At 40.5% G+C, this 17,684-nt stretch overlaps 1 protein-coding gene across 1 annotated transcript in view; it reads left to right on the top strand.

Moving 5' to 3' along the window:
- Window positions 1-17,684, top strand: part of STXBP4 (syntaxin binding protein 4) — a 111,859-nt gene that overhangs the window by 19,185 nt on the left and 74,990 nt on the right. The window contains exons 7-10 of the mRNA XM_070740485.1: window positions 3,384-3,463; window positions 7,659-7,779; window positions 11,327-11,459; window positions 16,564-16,670. Of these exons, the coding sequence (XP_070596586.1) occupies window positions 3,384-3,463; window positions 7,659-7,779; window positions 11,327-11,459; window positions 16,564-16,670 (441 nt within the window). The remainder of the gene's footprint in view (window positions 1-3,383; window positions 3,464-7,658; window positions 7,780-11,326; window positions 11,460-16,563; window positions 16,671-17,684) is intronic.

Below are 17,684 nucleotides of genomic sequence, written 5' to 3'. Positions count from 1 at the left end.
TTCCTTCTTTCTTTCTTTCTTTCTTTCTTTCTTTCTTAGAATTGTAGGATCAAACTAGATATTATCTAAGCAAAATCTGCATACCAGGTTAGCTAGCAATGGTAGGGAAAGTGATCCTATTTCGAAGACTTTATATGAATAGGATTGTGCAGGATTTTAAGCATGTTTTCTTCTAAGCAAGTCTTTTCCTGATTTTAAAACCTGGCTAACCCCTTGTACATGAAAACAGCTTTTAACAGTGGAATGCACAAATTCTTGTTCTCAAAAATTGGGGAAAATTGTTGGATTTGTAAAATCTTGAATTGTATTCAAAGAAATAATTAGAGACCTTTAGAAAGGAAAATACAACAAAATTAAAAATGTAAGCATTGGAAATAAATGCATTTTGTTCCTTCCTATAATGGAGGTTGGAACATTCTGCTGTTTAAACTTTGAGTAACATTTTGCATTAAGAAAATATTGGCTACTGTTGAAAGAAAAATGGCCAATATCCCCTAATATGTGAAATAATACTATGCTTCTGGGCATACCTCATTGTGTAATTGCCAATTTTACACAAATTGTTTTCTTCTCCTGCTGTTCTGTAGAATGGAAACTCCTAATCTGCATCTAGCTAAAAAATGCTGACCTATTTTTTTTAACTACTGTAACCATCTTGAATAATTAAAACTTATAATCAGTTTGGGCATTCCAGCAGATCTCAATCCAGAACAGAATTAAACTCCCTCTTGCTAATCTATAATTTTGTTTTATTGGGCTCATACTAACAGGTATGTTCAACAGTCTTTAAATTTACACTGGGAAATTGTTATATAGCCTACATTTGTCTGGTCTTGGGGGTCTTTGTTCCATCTGCCCATTTTAGTCAGTATTATATTTCTGTAATAACAAGTGAGTACAAGTAATCCTCAACTTAATCACAGTTCATTTAGTGACAGTGAAGTTACAGCGGAATTGAACAAAGTGACTTATGACCAATGTTCACACTTATGACCGTTGCAGCATTCCCATGGTCATATGATCAAAATTCTGATGGTTGATAAGTGATTCATAGTTATGACCGTTGTAGAGTCCCAGGATCGTATGATTAAAGTGACCAGATCATGAGTTAGGTAAGGTGGGACACCATCAGCGGCGGGAGCGAGGGGGAGACGGATGACTGACAAAATTCAAAATGTTCAAAAAAGCTTGCCTGTTCTTCCCCACGAAGACATAGCTTGTGGTGGGTGGCGGCTTCGATGGTGTCCACAGGGCATCTGTCTTGTAGGCGTCGCTGGAGGGCTTAGAGGGCTGGATGGAGACTGCAGCAGGAGTTGTGGGTCCCGCAGTGTCAGGACAGGTTTGGCCCATCAGTTTGGGGCGCAGAGGCGGTTTGGTTCAGCTTGCCGGCTTGCAGCAAGCCCAGCAGCAGGAGGGCTGGATTGACAAGGGGCATCATGGCAGCAGTGGTGGGGTACTGCAGAGCCGGAGCGAGCAAATGCGGTTCTGCAAACAACACGGGATGCGGGGGAAATTTCTAAAAAGTAGGACATCTGGTCACCTCACCTATGATCCCCTTTTACAATCTTCTGATAAACAAAGTCAATGGGGAAACCAGATTCACTTAATAACTGATTCACCTAACAAATGTGGCAAGAAAATTGGGAAAAACTCACTTAATGAATTTCACTTAGCAACATAAAATCTGGGCTCAATTGTGGTCGTAAATCAAGGACTACTTGTACAATCCTAAAGAGGTAGACTAAGCCTGTGGTACCAACCTTCCCAGCTTTGTGGACCTCTGGTGAGTTGGAGAGTGGATGGTTCTGCATGAGCAGTAGGCGAGTGTGCACATGCCACTCACACAAATGGAGTTGTGCACATGCTTAGCAGTCGCTTGCACAAGCAGAGCTGTGCACATGCTGTTTGCATGGTCTGGTGGTGAACAGGCCATAGTCCAGGGTTGGGAACCCCTGGACTAAACCATATTGAACTTAATCTGATTAAAGCTTCAGAAGTTAGTATGTTGACTTGAGTATTATGGAGGAGACCTTATGATCAAGTACACCTGTATCCCCAGGCTTCTAGGTATCGTATTTTTCAGAGTATAAGATGCATCGGAGTATAAGATGCACCTTAGTTTTTGGGAAGGAAAATAGGGAAAAGAATCTGCTTACCAGGTATTCATCTGGCTAGCATCCTTATTCTAATCGGCTTCAGTACATTATTTTATCCCCTGGTTAGGGCTTTAAGAAAACTTTATTTGGACAGACTAACAATGAAAGAACTTGCAAGCCACTAAGAGCTGGGAACATCATTAGCACCTGGAAAGAAACATTGGAGCAAGTAGAGCAATGGAAAAAAAACCTGCAAAGACTTAGGGCTTGGAAAACATTCTTCACAGAGAGTAACAATGAAAGAGCTTGCAAGAAGGTAGGAGCTGGGATGATCGTTAGCACCTGGTTAGGGCTGGAAAGAAACTTATTCTGAGCAAGTTAGAGCAATGAAAAACCCCCCGCAAAGACTTAGGGTTTGGAAAACATTCTTTGCACAGAGAAACAATGAAAGAGCCTGCAAGGTAAGAGCTGTGAAGATTGTTAGCAGCTAGTTAGGGCTGGAAAAAACAGCTACATTCAGAGTATAAGGCACACCCAAATTATCAGCCTCTTTTAGGGAGGAAAAGGGTGCGTCTTATAATCCAAAAAATACAGTAGTTATGGAAAATGTGTCTTTCCTTGATTTCCAGAATTGGACTGTTTGATCTTCCTGATCATAGATTTGTTATCTATGAGGAAACCATAATATAACCCTTGCTAAAATGGAACATTTCCTGTTTGTGGGCAGAAAAATGGATCCATTTTGCTGTTTCTTAGTGACACATTGAGTTGTGACAGAGCTCTACATTTCAAAAGACAGAAGAGAATGTGGGAAAGTTACAAGTCAGCCTTAAAAATCAATATGGGGAAAGCATGGGGATCTTGAAAGCTTAATTGTGTGTTGTAATTTGCAAATTAAAAGAGCCTTTAAGAAAGTACATCAAGAATTCTTGCTGTTTCAAGTCTGTCTTTGACAGTGAATCAGTCTTACATATTCAATGCCACACACAACTTCCAACCTACAATTATACAACTGCAGTAGAAACATGATGCAAATATCTAACAGAAACTCTATAAGTTATGTGTTGTCTAATCTTTAATACCATTATTCTTACTTTCTATACAATATGTTTGTTGGTGCATTTCTTAACTGCTGCATAAGAGACAAAGCAAAACCCAGGATTTAGCCCAGCAGAAGTTAATAAGCTAAACATCTATTTCTTGAAAGGCCTCTGATCAACACATTCTAAGAGATATTAAATGATGTATTGCATCTTCCAACTTTAAAAGAAATATATATTATTGCAGGAAAGAATTTCTGGCCTTGATGGAGAAATACAGTTCGCACGGTAACTCCAGTAGGAATTCCCCAACACAGCTCCTAACTGGTAAGGGGTTGCTTATGTTTTCACTCTGCAATGTAAGAGAACAGCAAAGAATGCTTCTTGGCCTGATGGCCTCCATTAATATTTCAGGTGGTTAGAGATGCTTTCACGAATTGGAAGGTAGACCTTTAACCCATATTTTATGGGCTGATGTTTGATGGACAGAAAGGACACTTCAGTTCAATCACAATTGTGTGTATGTGTATGTGTGTGTGTGTGTGTGTGTATTTAAGACTGAACTGTATAGTAGTGGTGTCATACTGCCCCCTAGGGTTTCATTTGTACATTTCCAAATGTTTGGTGGTTTGAGAACATATTGAGCCTATAATTTCAAAGTGTGCCAGGTAAATAATTAACTGTATCCTCAAGTGATCACTGGCTAATGCTGCTGTGTTATGATTGTGCCACAGTGAGAGGAAAAACTAGTAAACCAGCTGTTCGGGGCCTTTTCAGGCTCCAGAATTGCTTATTACACATAGATTATCATGTCCTGTGTCAATTCCAATCAATTAAAGCCTATGCAGGGCTTTGCATTGTAATTTATTTGTTTGTTTCTGTGCGTGTTTGTTTATTTGTTTATTTTGTCAAGTTTGTACTTGTAATATACATAAATATAACATTGTTCATATATATAAGATGGGTACTGATAACATTAGGACAGGGACAGTCGGCACACTGGTGCGCTTACGCATACCCCTTGCTGACCTCTTAGGAATCGGGTGAGATCAACAGTGGACAGTCTAAGGCAGTGGTTCTCAACATGGGAGTAGGTGGTCGAATGACCATTTCATGGAGGTCGCCCAAGACCAAGGGAAAAGACAAATTTTCCATGGTGTTAGAAACTAAAGCTTCTATTCTGATGCCTTGGAACATATTTTCACAATGCAACCAATCAGGCGTTTACAATGGTGTCCCTCTGACCTTCCTCCCAATCAGTTGGGAGAATTGGCACTAGACATATGGTTGGGGCATCACCACAACATGAGGAACTGTATTAAGGGGCCGTGGCATTAGAAAAGTTTACAACCAGTGGTCTAAAGGTAAAGTTTTGGGGGTTTGGTGACGAAACCACAGAGCCAGGTAGTGAGTTCTGGACATTAACCACTCTGTTGCTGAACTCGTATTTTCTACAGTCAAGTTTGGGGTGGTTTGAGTTTGTATCTGTTGTGTGCTCGTGTATTGTTGTGGTTGAAGCTGAAGTAGTCATTGACAAGTAGGACGTGTAGCAGATAATTTTATGAGCTATGCTAAGGTTGTGCCGAAGATGACGTAGTACTAAGCTTTCTAAGCTCAGGATTTCAAGTTTCTGGCTTGATGTTTAAAAGGAAAATAATTTAATTGTTGCTAACTTCTATTTTGTCAAAGTGCTTGCAGGTTTATTTATTGCCCATGTGAATAGAAGATCAGAGTTTGAAGCACTTATATATTATAAGCAGCCGAACAGAACAGATTGCAATTCATTGTAAAGGATGGTTTGGGGCCTATCAGCTTGTTGTAGTTAAATTATATTTGCCCTTTGCCTTTTTCCCAAGGAGCTCATGGTAGGATGATTTTTCTCACATCCTGTTTTCCTTCCATGTGAGGTAGGGTAGATTGAGCTTTATGACTGACTGGTGATTTGAAATGAGGTTTCCCCAGTCCTAGTCGAACAGTCTGTTAAATTATAACTCTGTTTTATTGGGCAGCCAATCCCTGCCCTTACTGGTAGGCAATTTAATCTGAGAACGTTCGTAGATGATAGCACTGTTTACGGAACTCAGTTCTCAACTTACAAGTAGAATTAGAAAGAGAATTTCCGTGGCTTAGGAGGGCACTTTTTAAAATGAGCTGCACCCGATTTTGCAACCTTTTGCTGCAATCATTGAGTGAATCATGCAGCTGTTAAGTGAATCCAGCCCCCCCCCCCCCATTGACTTTGCTTTTTTGAAAGCTCTTTAGGAAGGTCACAAATGGCCAGGGCACTGCAATCATTATAAATACCTGCCAGTTATCAAACACCAGGATTTTGATCACATGACTGTGCTCCATAAGTACAAGGGCCAGTCGTAAGTAGCTTTCTTCAGTGCCTTTGTAACTTTGAACGGTCATGAAATAAATAGTTGTAAGTCGAGAACTACCTATAATGAGATGTCTTAGTTTTATCTTGAATGCAGACATTTACAGCACAGTCAAAATATAGCCCTCTTTATGAATTTTGTGTTAAGCAAAGTTGTTCCAAATTGCCCACGCTTGTGCCCATATTTAATTTGCACCTTTGTATATAGAGGGTGGTGAGAAATGATGTTTCTCGTCCTTCCAACTGCGGGTTTTCCCCTTTATCCTTCAATTCCCACCCATGTTGAAGACAGATGCTTTAAGTGGAAAAGTAGAATCTATGATAGTGATGGTAAACCTTTTTTGTTTGGGTGCCAAAAGGGCTTGTGAAAGCATGCACATGCCCTCACCCATAATCAAGTCCCCTCCTCCCTATGCATGCACACACAATCCCCCCACCTGCTTCCACCACGCATGTACACAGGGCTCACAGAAGCCTCTGGAGCGTGTGGATGGCAAAAAACGGATTCCAGCAGATTTAATGGCCTTCTGGAGAGTGGAGGGGAGGGCATTTTCGCCTTCCCCAGGCTTCAGGAAAGCCTCCAAAGCCTGTGGGTTGCAAAAAATGGAGGCAATGGGCCTAGCAGAATTTCAGAAACGAATTTTTGGTTGGGCCATTGGGTCAATTTTTTACCATCCACATGCTCCAGAGGGCAAAAACACCCTCCCCACCACCTTCCAGAAGGCCAAAAATCAGCTGTCCAACGTGTGCATGCACACTGGAGCTGACATATTTATTTTATTTATTTATTTATTTATTTGATTTTTATGCCGCCCTTCTTCTTAGACTCAGGGCGGCTTGCAACATGTTAGCAATAGCACTTTTTAACAGCCAGCCTATTGCCCCCACAATCCGGGTCCTCATTTTACCCACCTCGGAAGGATGGAAGGCTGAGTCGACCTTGAACCGGGGGTGAGATTTGAACCGCTGACCTACAGAACTACAGTCAGCTTCAGTGGCCTGCAGTACAGCACTCTACCTGCTGCGCCACCCCGGCTCTTTATATGGCAATACCTTGCGTGCCCTCAGACATGGCTCCGCGTGGCTCCTGTGACATGAGTGACATGAGTTCACCATCACAGGTCTACAACAGTTCTTCACAGCCAACTCTCTGCAGGGCAACTTTCCATATCCATTTCGCCACAGGACAACTCACTACGGGACAAAAGTTTCACTAATGTCAAAGAAATGGTGGAATAGAATCATTAAAGAGAGGATGCAAAAGTGGGGACAGGATGAAACATGAATGGCCAAAATTAAAATAATTTTTATTTATTTTAAATAATTAAATGGAATTATTAAATTGCCCCGCAGGGAGTTATCTCGTGGCAAGTTGTCCATGACAAGTTTGCCCTGCAGTGAGTTGGCCATCATGAATTGACTTCAGTGAGTTGGCTGTGGCAAGTTGTCCAATTCCCGTTAAAGTATTAGCCTTTCCAAGTAATTGGAAATAAATGATGGAAACAAAGAAAAAGCCCAAACACAAATGGACTGAATAATGGAATAAATGGGGAAAGGGGGGACAAATTATACAAATGGTTGAGATGGGGGAATGCTTCACTTTCTTTTAATTGACAGCATGGGCTTTGTTTGCTTAATTCATCTTTAGCACTTAGACTGCAATTTCTAAATATTTCCATTTAAAAGGCAAGTAATTATGCTTCCAAATTGGGAGAAATAGGGATGTAGTTGGAGGTGGTTCCTGAGGCTGTAAAAACAGACGTATCCAACCATGGCAATTTTAAGATTTATGGATTTCGACTCCCAGAATTCCCTAGCCAGGTATTTATGCTGGCTGGGGAATTCTGAAAGTTGAAGTCCACAGGTCTTAAAGTGACCATGGTTGGACATCCCTGCTACAAAATATCTTTGAGGTTGCATTTGGAATTGCCAGCCTCTTCCCCATCCTGGATGTCAGGGAACTCACTTAAGATCTCCTAACAGGACATTTTGACCCTTGAATTGGGCCCAATTCTTCACCCGTACTTTAAAATAATAGAAGATTTGAACAAGAGGCAGCAATCTTTGTGGTATTGAGCAGTTGCTTGCTTTAGTAGATACTCATTGTTTTTTCCTTTACTCTTTTTTTTTCTCCCCGCAAAGGTGTTGATAGCTTTTCTTCAGGAGCATCTTCAGTGAGTCCTTCACTATTTCATCTAAAGGATACTGTGAAAAACCTTCCGGGAAGGCCTGCGGTGATAACTTCCCTTCAAGCCATCACGAAGTAACTATGTGAAGTTTGTTTTTCATGGAGAGTTTGTGGAAAAGAAAGGATGCTGGGCTTAAAGTTTCCAAAGCCTACCTTTTTAAATCTAAGATCGTGAGCTGTCAACATAGTTCCCTCTAAGCTGAGCAGTGAGCAATCACTCACTTAAAAATCATCCATCAACTCAGAGTTTTCCAAACCTGCCCAGAAGCCGAGAGGGAAAGAGTGAGAGGGAAGAAAAAAGAGAGGAAGGAAAAGAGAAAGAAAAAGAATGGGAGTAAGGAAGAGAGAAAGAAAATCAAAATGTAGTTTGAAACTAGCTCAACTATTTAAGTGGCATTTTGATATTGATAGAGTTGCCCTATTATGAGCTCACTGTTATAGACACACAGTACAGTATTTTATTTTGAAATTCTCTGAGGCAAAACAGGGTGGGTTTTTTATTTGTTTGTTTGTTTATTTATTTATTTATTTATGTATTATTTCTGTGCCGCCCAGTCCCAAAGGGACTGCCGCTCAGACACTATACTTTTCCGCCCACCCCCCAAAAAAATTAGAGGGAACACCGGCTGTCAATACTGATAGAAGGTCCTCAAAGGGGCATGAGTTTCAATTTTTGCTTTATATGCTGTTTCTCTGCATGGAATTAACTATGAAAAATGTCATAGCCAGGGTCTACTGCCATTTTCTGTACTTTGCTTGCGATTATTTTTCTTAAATGGTCTCAGTTTTTAAGGAGCATAGGCTCTGTCCAGAGATAATCCTTTGAACCCCTTCAACAGAACTGAAGAATCCTCTTGGATGAGAAGGGAAATGTTTTTAAAGAAAAAAAAACCCAAGAAGGTCACAGTTGCCTTTTGGAAAAAGCACTAAGGACAACCATGACCCAGATAATTATGAATCTCCATAGACATCTTTCCATCCAGGACTGCCAAGCTTTTCCTGTGACCTGCTCCAAATCTTTTAAACTTGAGACCCTGAGGATGCATCCTGGCACTTCCTCAAGACTTTTCTTGATTTACTTTTTTACTTTTTAAAAACAAGCTTAAAAAAAAGCAAACCTTTGTCATTCTCTGAGTAGATTCTGAGGGCTGAGAGGCACCACAACTTTCAGGCTGGGAACTCTCACCTATAATCCTTTGTAGATGAGGAAAAACTTTGCTTGGCCCCATTTTCAGAAACCTGGAAAAGAAGTAATGATGTGGTCACAGTTGCTTAGCAACTGTTCTTTTCTTTCATGGGCCCAAGTAAAACTCCCAGCTTTGTTCAATGGCAAGCAGACACATAACTAGGAGACAACTGCAAGGCCACCCAGTCTGCACATTTTCTATCATAGTTACTGATCGCGGACACAAACATATCTGAAATTATAAAGTGAAAATTGCCTAACAGTAGGAACCCTACTGGATTCTAAACTTGGTGTCCTTTTGAACTGCCATGCTGTGAGGACAGCATCTTAAAACAGTCCGATTGGAAATGGTGGCCTTGCCAACAATCAAAACAATTATCTCTTATGATCCAGTTTTTATTTTATTTTTATGTTGTATTTATTATTTTTGCAAATAATTCATGGAATCAAACATATCCCACACATCTATTTTCCCCATAACAATAAATCTGTGAGATAGGTGGGCTGAGGGAGAGTGACAGGCCCAAAGTCATCTTTCTGACTTTCATGGCTAAGGCAGAAGTTGAACTCACAGCTCCGCTCCTGCTTTCTAGCCCGGTGCCTTAACCACTAGACAAAACTGGCTCTCATCTTTAAATTTAAAGCAACATTATTTTAAAATTTTGTATGCCTGTTCCTTTTCTTTAGGTTCCTGGGTACAAACCTTATTTTGTTTTACTGTCTGTCAGGTTTCATTATATTTTTATTATGGACCACAGGTTGTTTTCCTGATGTCTGTAGTATGCTATCATTGAAAATATATATATATATATATATATAGAGAGAGAAAAATATATAAAATGCCTGTTTTCCTAGGTCTTGGTTCACCATTAAACCATTTCAGCTTTTAGGCTTATAGAACAGTTCTCAACCTGGGGTTCGGGACCCCTTTGGGGGTGGAATGACCATTTCACAGAGGTCGCCTAAGAGAAAAGACAAATTCCCCGTGGTTATAGAAATCAAAGCTTCTATTCTGGTGCCTTGGAACATATTTTTGCAATCCGACCAATCAGGCATTTACAAGGGGGTTGTCCCTCTGATCTTCCTGCCAATCAGCTTAAAGCTCTGTTGGGAGAATTGTCGCCAGACATATGGTTGAGGGTCACCACAACATGAGGAACTGTATTAAGGGGTAGCGGAATTAGAAAGTTTGAGAACCACTGTTCTAGAGGAAAGGAATATATCAGTGACAAAAACACTTCCATATTTTTGCCAAGATAATTCATGAATCTATTATGAGTCAAACCAAACTTAAAAGTTTAACTTGACATATGTTTAATTTGCATATTATTGCAATGTGAATATAGGCAGCTGTTGATCAACTAATTCCCATTTTCAAAATTTGCAGATCTCTCTACAAGCAGAACTCTCTGGTTATTTTTTCCCCTTCAATACATTAAGATAATGATCTTTTCTGTCAGTCTGGTTCAGAGCTGGTGCCAGAAATATATAAAATGCCTGTTTTCCCTGGTCTCGGCTCATCATTAAACTTCCAAGTTATATGCAGATTGCTCAGCTTTTAGATGTGTAGAGGCCGGTATTGCCCCCAGGCATTTGATGCCTGAAGTAAAAAAATAAAACACAGCTTTGCCTGATTCCACATGAGGGGTCCCCCCAGGCCAGGCACTGAGTCCTGGCAGATGGCAATGTTGTTAGATGGGGCAGGGCAGAGCAAGTGCTTTTACCAGGCAACCTCACGTTCTGTCTGCTCATCAAAGAGAGACGCCTTACAGTCCAGTAGAGCCTAGAGATAGGTTGCATTCTGGCATGGGTTTGGTTGTACAATTGCCTTGTCTGAAGCAGCACGTTATAATGGAGAGGAGGTAGTTCCAGATAAATGTCTCTTTATTTGCTACTTTACTTTCTGTTCCTAGCATTTTTAATCTTTATTTTAACACTCAAATTCCATGAAGCAGATGAAAAAAAAAAAGAGAGAGAGAAATTTTTCCAGAGATAGCAACTTGCAGGACCTAGAATAAAAAACTAAGTTGGATTTGTTTTTATTTAAATCAAGTACATGGTTTATTCATTCATCACATTCCAAAGACATAGAGTAATGGATTCTTTCTTAGCCAACTGGGGAAAAATAGTCTTCACAGAAACAGAATTGTATAAGAGGCCCCACACCAAAGTTTTCCATTTTGCACATGAAAGCTTGATTCAACTTTCCTGTTCTTTTTCGAAAGGGGTGGCCGGTGGGGGGAATGGGACCTCCTGCTTAATATTCGTAAGCATAACAGGCTTAAAAGCATGTCTGTGAGGGGAAAAAAAGATTTTGCTACAAGGTGTTCTTTGCATTTGTTCTGTTTCCCAGTCACTGACCTTTTAAAGCTAACTTTCTTTCTTTCTTTCTTTCTTTCTTTCTTTCTTTCTTTCTTTCTTTCTTTCTTTCTCTAGTGACAGCATATTTCAGATTATCAGCGTTTCCAAGGAAACGGGTCTGGGCCTGCAGATTGTAGGAGGGATCGACAAGAATGAAGGGCCCTTGGTGTATATTCTGGCAGTTATTCCTGGAGGGGACTGTCATAAGGTACAAAAGGCAGAGAAGAGTTGGGGAAGGGGGGTTCTATCTCTGCTTTTCTCTTGGCGACCCAAGGCAGGCATGAGTGCCATTGACTGGTGTCTGCCTATAGTCTTAGAACTCTTTTTCAGAATTAAGATGAATCTCTAATTTAGAGGAGCAGCAAACCTACTGCTAGATCGCTCTGAATTTTGCTTTCCTCAAATAAAAATGGGCGTAGCTTCATTCTCACTACCATAGTCAACATCTTGATAACTTTGACAATATCCTGTGGGCATGACTAATGTTAGATGTTCTGACAGATATTTGAGACAAGAATGTATCGGAGCTGGAGTATAGGCTGGTTTGATCCAGGAGCAGCCTGGGATCAGTCAGCTGTCAGTAAAGAGCTGTGATGGCACCCCGTGCCCAAAGTGGCACACAAAGCCATGTCGGCTGGCACACGTGGCCTTGCCTGTTTGTCCTCCGGTTTCTGGCAGGCATGTGTGCACAGCAGTCAGCTGTAAAGGCAAACAGCCCTCCCCCAGTGGGTCGACCTCTAGGGAGGCACAGAATGCCATGATTGCCACATAAAAATGAAGCAACGTAGAGAATTTTCTCAATGAGACGACCTCGGTTGAATCAAGATCGCTCCTTTTATTGTATTTCACTTTTCCTGACATGTGGTACAGAATAACCAATTCGCGAACCCCACATACATTAAGCCATCCTCCAACTACCATTCACTCATGCACTGTATAAGGCAACCTCCTCATGACTTCCCTATAGATAATTAACAGAAGCTCCATTCTTTGCCTTTTCCTGGATTGTGTGGTTACTGGTGATTAGCAAAGGAATGAGAGTAAGGCATATATTTCCTTATATGGAAGTTAGCTATAGGTTTTCTTCATGCTGTATATTAAGTTAATTATTTTCCACATGGTCATGGATTCTGCAGCTTGCTTGCTCAGCCTGGACTTTGCTGCCCCTTCTATAGAGGAAGAATAAGGTTTTATTCAGCACCCAATTAGGCTAAAACATCACTCTTCAGCAATATTCCATTCCTAAAGTTCAGTGCCTAAAAACCTATGATTACAACACAGCTGTCCTCAGCGTGTGGCAGTGCCGAAAACTAGTGTGCATGTGCACCGGCCAGTTGATTGTCAGGTACGCATGCGTGCCACAACCCAGAAGTTTGGCTTTTCCAGAGCTCAATCCCTTTGCGCGCAGTGGCGTGGCAGTGCTGAAAACTAGTCAGCTGATTGTTAGATGCACATGTGCGCTAGAACCCGGAAGTTCAGCTTTTCCGGAACAAGTGTACATGCATGTGACAGTTCTGTGCAAACTTTTCAGCACTCAGTGCCGAAAAGGTTCACCATGACTGGTATAAAGAGCCATCTTATTCAATGCAGAGGTTTTACCAATGAAGTGCTATTTGCTTTGATGCTTTATTGTTCCATTGCACTTTGTGTTTTAAAGTTTCATGCAGCACTTTTAAAAGAAATATTCTTAAATCAGTGTTTTGAAATTCCCTTAACTTTGATATTGTGTGCACTGATTTCTCTCTCACCTGGATAACATCCAAGAACCTGGAATGTCCTGTTAAAATTGATTGATTGATTGATTGATTGATTGATTGATTGATTGATTGATTGATTGATTGGATTTGTATGCCGCCCCTCTCCGTAGACTCGGGGCGGCTATCAACAGTAACAAAAAACAGCATGTAAATCCAATACTAATGGCACAGGTGATAACACTAGGCTGATCTTTTCTGTACTTGAAAGCCAAACAAGGTCAGCCTTGCATAATTCTTGGATGAGAGATTGTCAGATAATTTTAGATTATTATGGGCTATACTGGAGAGTTGAAAAACATCAAGGAAGAAAGCAGGGACAAAAGCACTCCCATGTTATTGCCAAGATAAATCATGAACTCATTATGAGTCAAACCGAACTTTCACTTGACATATGTTTAATGTACACATTATTACATCAAGAATATAGATAGCTGTTGATAAATGAATCCCCATTTTCAAAATTTGCAGACCTCTGCGAGCAGAACTCTCTGGATTTCATTTATTTAATACTTTAGGGAAACAGTACTTTTTATCACTCTGGTTCAGAGTTGGTGCCAGAATTGGGCAACCTGGTGTACTTCATATGTTTTGGGCTGCATTTTCTATCATCTGTTTTCATGTGCATTATTGCCTCCTACAGGTAGCTTTAATTTCATGCATTCAAGTAGAGGATGTTCTATTTGCAGTCACTGCCACAAGATGTCAGGGTTGTTGCTTGTATCATCACGCATTAGCACAGCCTTCCCCAACTTGCTGCATTCAATATGTACCAGGATTGCAATTCCCAGGCTAGTTGGAAATTCAGGAAGTTGCAGTCCCAACATATCTAGAGAACACTCAACTGAGTGTTAACAATAGAAAGCTAATCGAAAGGAATCTTTAAAAAACCAACAGCAAATGCTCAATAATACTGTAGCTAGAGTTTAAATCAACATTTAAGAAGGTGCAACCAATTAGCATCTTATAGACCATAGGAATGCAGAATGTTATTAGAGAGAAAAAAGTTTTAAAATATTAATGGTGGTTTATTGCAGATATTAATCTGCATTCCAAGAGGTATTTGCCTTGTTTTTTATGAACCTTTCTTTCATTCCATGTGTTTCATACTGACAATCCCACAACTCCTACTATTCCTTTTTTACTCTTTGTGGGTATAATTTCCTTTATTTCTTTTGCAACGTCTTATTGCTGCATGCACATAATAGAATCTCTTTAAGATGGAAACCCTAGACTATCAACATGGTACCTTGCTGACAATAAATAATTGTTCTGGTACTACCCCTGTAAAATAGCCAGCAGTAAATCAGCCTTTCTCAGTCTGATTTTAACTTCAGATCCCTGACTGAAGGCTGGTGAAAACTTCCTGAATTTATTGATATAAAGGTCAGTCCATGGTCTTTGTATCTTTCTAATCAATTTGCCCACTGAAGTATGTCTGCGGTAGTCATTGACAGCAGAGTTTTTATTCTCATCCCTTTGATAATAAATTAATCAAGCTCATGGTTAGATTAACTAATACAGAAATTCTCACAGGCTATCTGTGGCTTAATTCTATAACAAAATTAAACATTTGTAGTTTAATGCAAGCTAACCCCAGATCTCCCAGAGCTATTATTTAGGCAAAAATAATAACAATATTAAATCAGTTCCCCAAGAGATTGATATTAATTTTCTCTTCAAACAGTCCACTGACTTTTATTAAAAAAAAAAACCTTGGGTATTATTTGTAGGGAGGTCCACAGCTATACTGGATAGATTAGAAAGCATGGAGAAAGTCTACACAAAATAATTATTCTGAGGTGAGTTTCTAATCTCATTTCCTTCTTTAAAGGCATAGAGAAAGAAACTGGTACCATTTCTGTATCCTTACATATCCCACACCAAACAGAATACAGTCTGTCTGTCTTGTTATTCAAGAGAAACTAACAGTATTTTGGATGTCTGGTATTACAGACAATTAAGAGTATTGCTTTAATTCAATAGACAACTGATTCTAAAAGAACAAGATCTACTACATGTTTTCAAAAATGTATGCAATATGGCGCAATTTCTTTGAATATCCTTCCATGTGATGTAAACATAGTGCCATTCAGTGCCTGAGAAAGATGAGAATTGTTTCTCCCATCTTCTCTTTGGCTGGAGAATACAGTTCAAAGGGGAGTATATAGTAAGGAGTTTGTTTATTCTTTTTTAGGAACAACCGAGCATACTGCAGAATTAATGCATTCAGATCAGTAAAATGGAGGCTCCATTCCATCCCTTTAGGGGAAAATATTAATCTGTTATCATTCCCTTTTCCTGCCCATGGTAGTTTATATATTGCAAAACAGCTAAGTCTTCAGAAGGACAACAAGTCCCAATTGCCCAGAGATGAAAACAATATTAGTTTCATTATATGAATTGCTTTTCAAAAACATTTTTGCTACTTTACTTCCAGAGGGCATGCTTTGTTATTAGATTTTCATCCCACCTTTATTACTTTATAACAGAGGTCCTGTCCCTGACCCCTGGGCTGTAGCTCATTGAGAACTGGGCCTCTGAAGCAATAGGTGAGCTCACAAAGCTTCATTTGAGCATGCGTGGGATTTAGGTTGCGTGCTCAAAACCTTACCTCCAATGCAGAAACTGCCAAAGCCGCTGCTTCTAGTCCATGGAACCAAAAACGTTGGGGACCCTGCTTTATAAGTCAGCAGTCCCCCAACCTTTCTGGCTTACCTGCCTTGGGGAGGGGAAGAGGGGAACTGGCCCATGCAAGTGATTGGCCGGTGTGTGCATGCATGCACACCCTGGCTCACCACTTGCACAAGTCAAGATGATCTCACAAATGCTGGCTCACTGCTTACATGAGTAGAGCTGCATACATATGCACCAGACCACCACTCACGTGGCCCAATTCCAAACCAGCCATGACCCAGTAGTGGACAGCAGCCCAGGGATTGGAGACCCCCTGTTATAAGTAACTCAAAGTGACAAAATACTCTTTCCTAACTCCTATTTTCCCCCCAACAACAATTATAACTAACTCAAAGTGGCAAATACTCTTTCCTAGCTCCTATTTTCCCCACAATAACAATTATAAGTAACTCAAAGTGGCAAAATACTCTTTCCTGGCTCCTATTTTCCCCACAACCACAAGCCAGTGGAGTGGGGCGGGGCGAGAGTTACCTTTAGCTTTCATGCCTAAGTCAGAATTAAAATTCAGTCTCCTGGTTTCCAGGCCAGCACCTTAACCGCTAACCAAACTGGCACACTCTCTTACATGATGGCTTGCTATTAAGTTCTCCATGCCACTGTTTATTGGGAAGAGCTGCTCAGGGTGAACAATTTAAAAGAGAATGCCTTGGGAATGTGAGCATGGAACAGAGAAAAAGAATAAAAAGCTGGCTGTCAAGGCAGCATCATCTATATTTAGCAGCCCTCTCCTGCCCTTTCACTCTTCTTCAATCTGACTGCTAACTTGGTTTCCCTTCACAGTTAATAGATTTACAGAAATTTTCATTAAGCTGCTTGATGGTAAAAATCAGCGTGAAACCCTGTCCTCATTATTCTTGTTAGGATGGTCGATTCAGACCTGGTGACCAGCTTGTATCTGTTAATGGGGAATCATTGATTGGAGTCACCTATGAAGAGGCAAGAAATCTAATCAATCAAACACAAACGAGGTAACCATTTGTTATAAAACCAAGCACCTCAACATTCATTTTCAGATTATGTTTATGTATTTAGCTCTCCTAAAATTATCAAAAACAGTTTTGGACACATGTTTTTGCAAGTGTGTGTGTGTGTGTGTGAGAGAGAGAGAGAGAGAATTTTGTAAGTAATCTTAGGAAATTTAAGTGTACGAATGGGTTTCATTGAATTGTGCAGAACTCGTATTTTGATCATACCATATGTTGTCTTCGTTTATAAACACTTCCTGAGTCACAGAACATTTAAAAAATTAAGATCTTCACAAATATACTGCAGGTAGTTCTTTACTTATGTCCACAATGGAATTCAGCATTTATGTTGCTAAGTGAGCTTTGCCCCATTTTATGACCTTTCTTGGCACATTTGTTAAATTAATCACTGCAGTTGTTAAAGTAGTAATACAATCAGTAAGTGAACTGACTTCCCCCATTGACTTTGCTTGTCAGAAGGTCGCAAAAGGTGATCACATGACCTTGGGACACTGCAACCATCATAAATATGAGTCAGTTGCCAAGAGCCTGAATTTTAATCATGTGGCCATGAGATTACAGCAACGGTCATAAGAGTGAAAAAAGGCCCATAGTCATTTTTTTAAATTGCTGTTGTAACTTTGAACAGTCAAAGTTACATGGGGCTACCTTTGAAAAGTGTTCGGAAACTTCAGATCAGGCAGAATGCAGCTGCGAGAGCAGTCATGGGCTTACCTAGGTATGCCCATGTTTCACCAACACTCCGCAGTCTGCATTGGTTGCCGATCAATTTCCGGTCACAATTCAAAGTGTTGGTTATGACCTTTAAAGCCCTTCATGGCACTGGACCAGAATATCTCCAAGACCGCCTCCTGCCGCACGAATCCCAGCGACCGATTAGGTCCCACAGAGTGGGCCTTCTCCGGGTCCCGTCAACTAAACAATGTCGGTTGGCGGGCCCCAGGGGAAGAGCCTTCTCTGTGGCGGCCCCGACTCTTTGGAACCAACTCCCCCCAG

Source organism: Erythrolamprus reginae, chromosome 2 (genome assembly GCF_031021105.1).
Source record: "Erythrolamprus reginae isolate rEryReg1 chromosome 2, rEryReg1.hap1, whole genome shotgun sequence".
NCBI lineage: Eukaryota > Metazoa > Chordata > Lepidosauria > Squamata > Dipsadidae > Erythrolamprus > Erythrolamprus reginae.
This window is presented reverse-complemented; position numbering and strand designations above follow the sequence as displayed.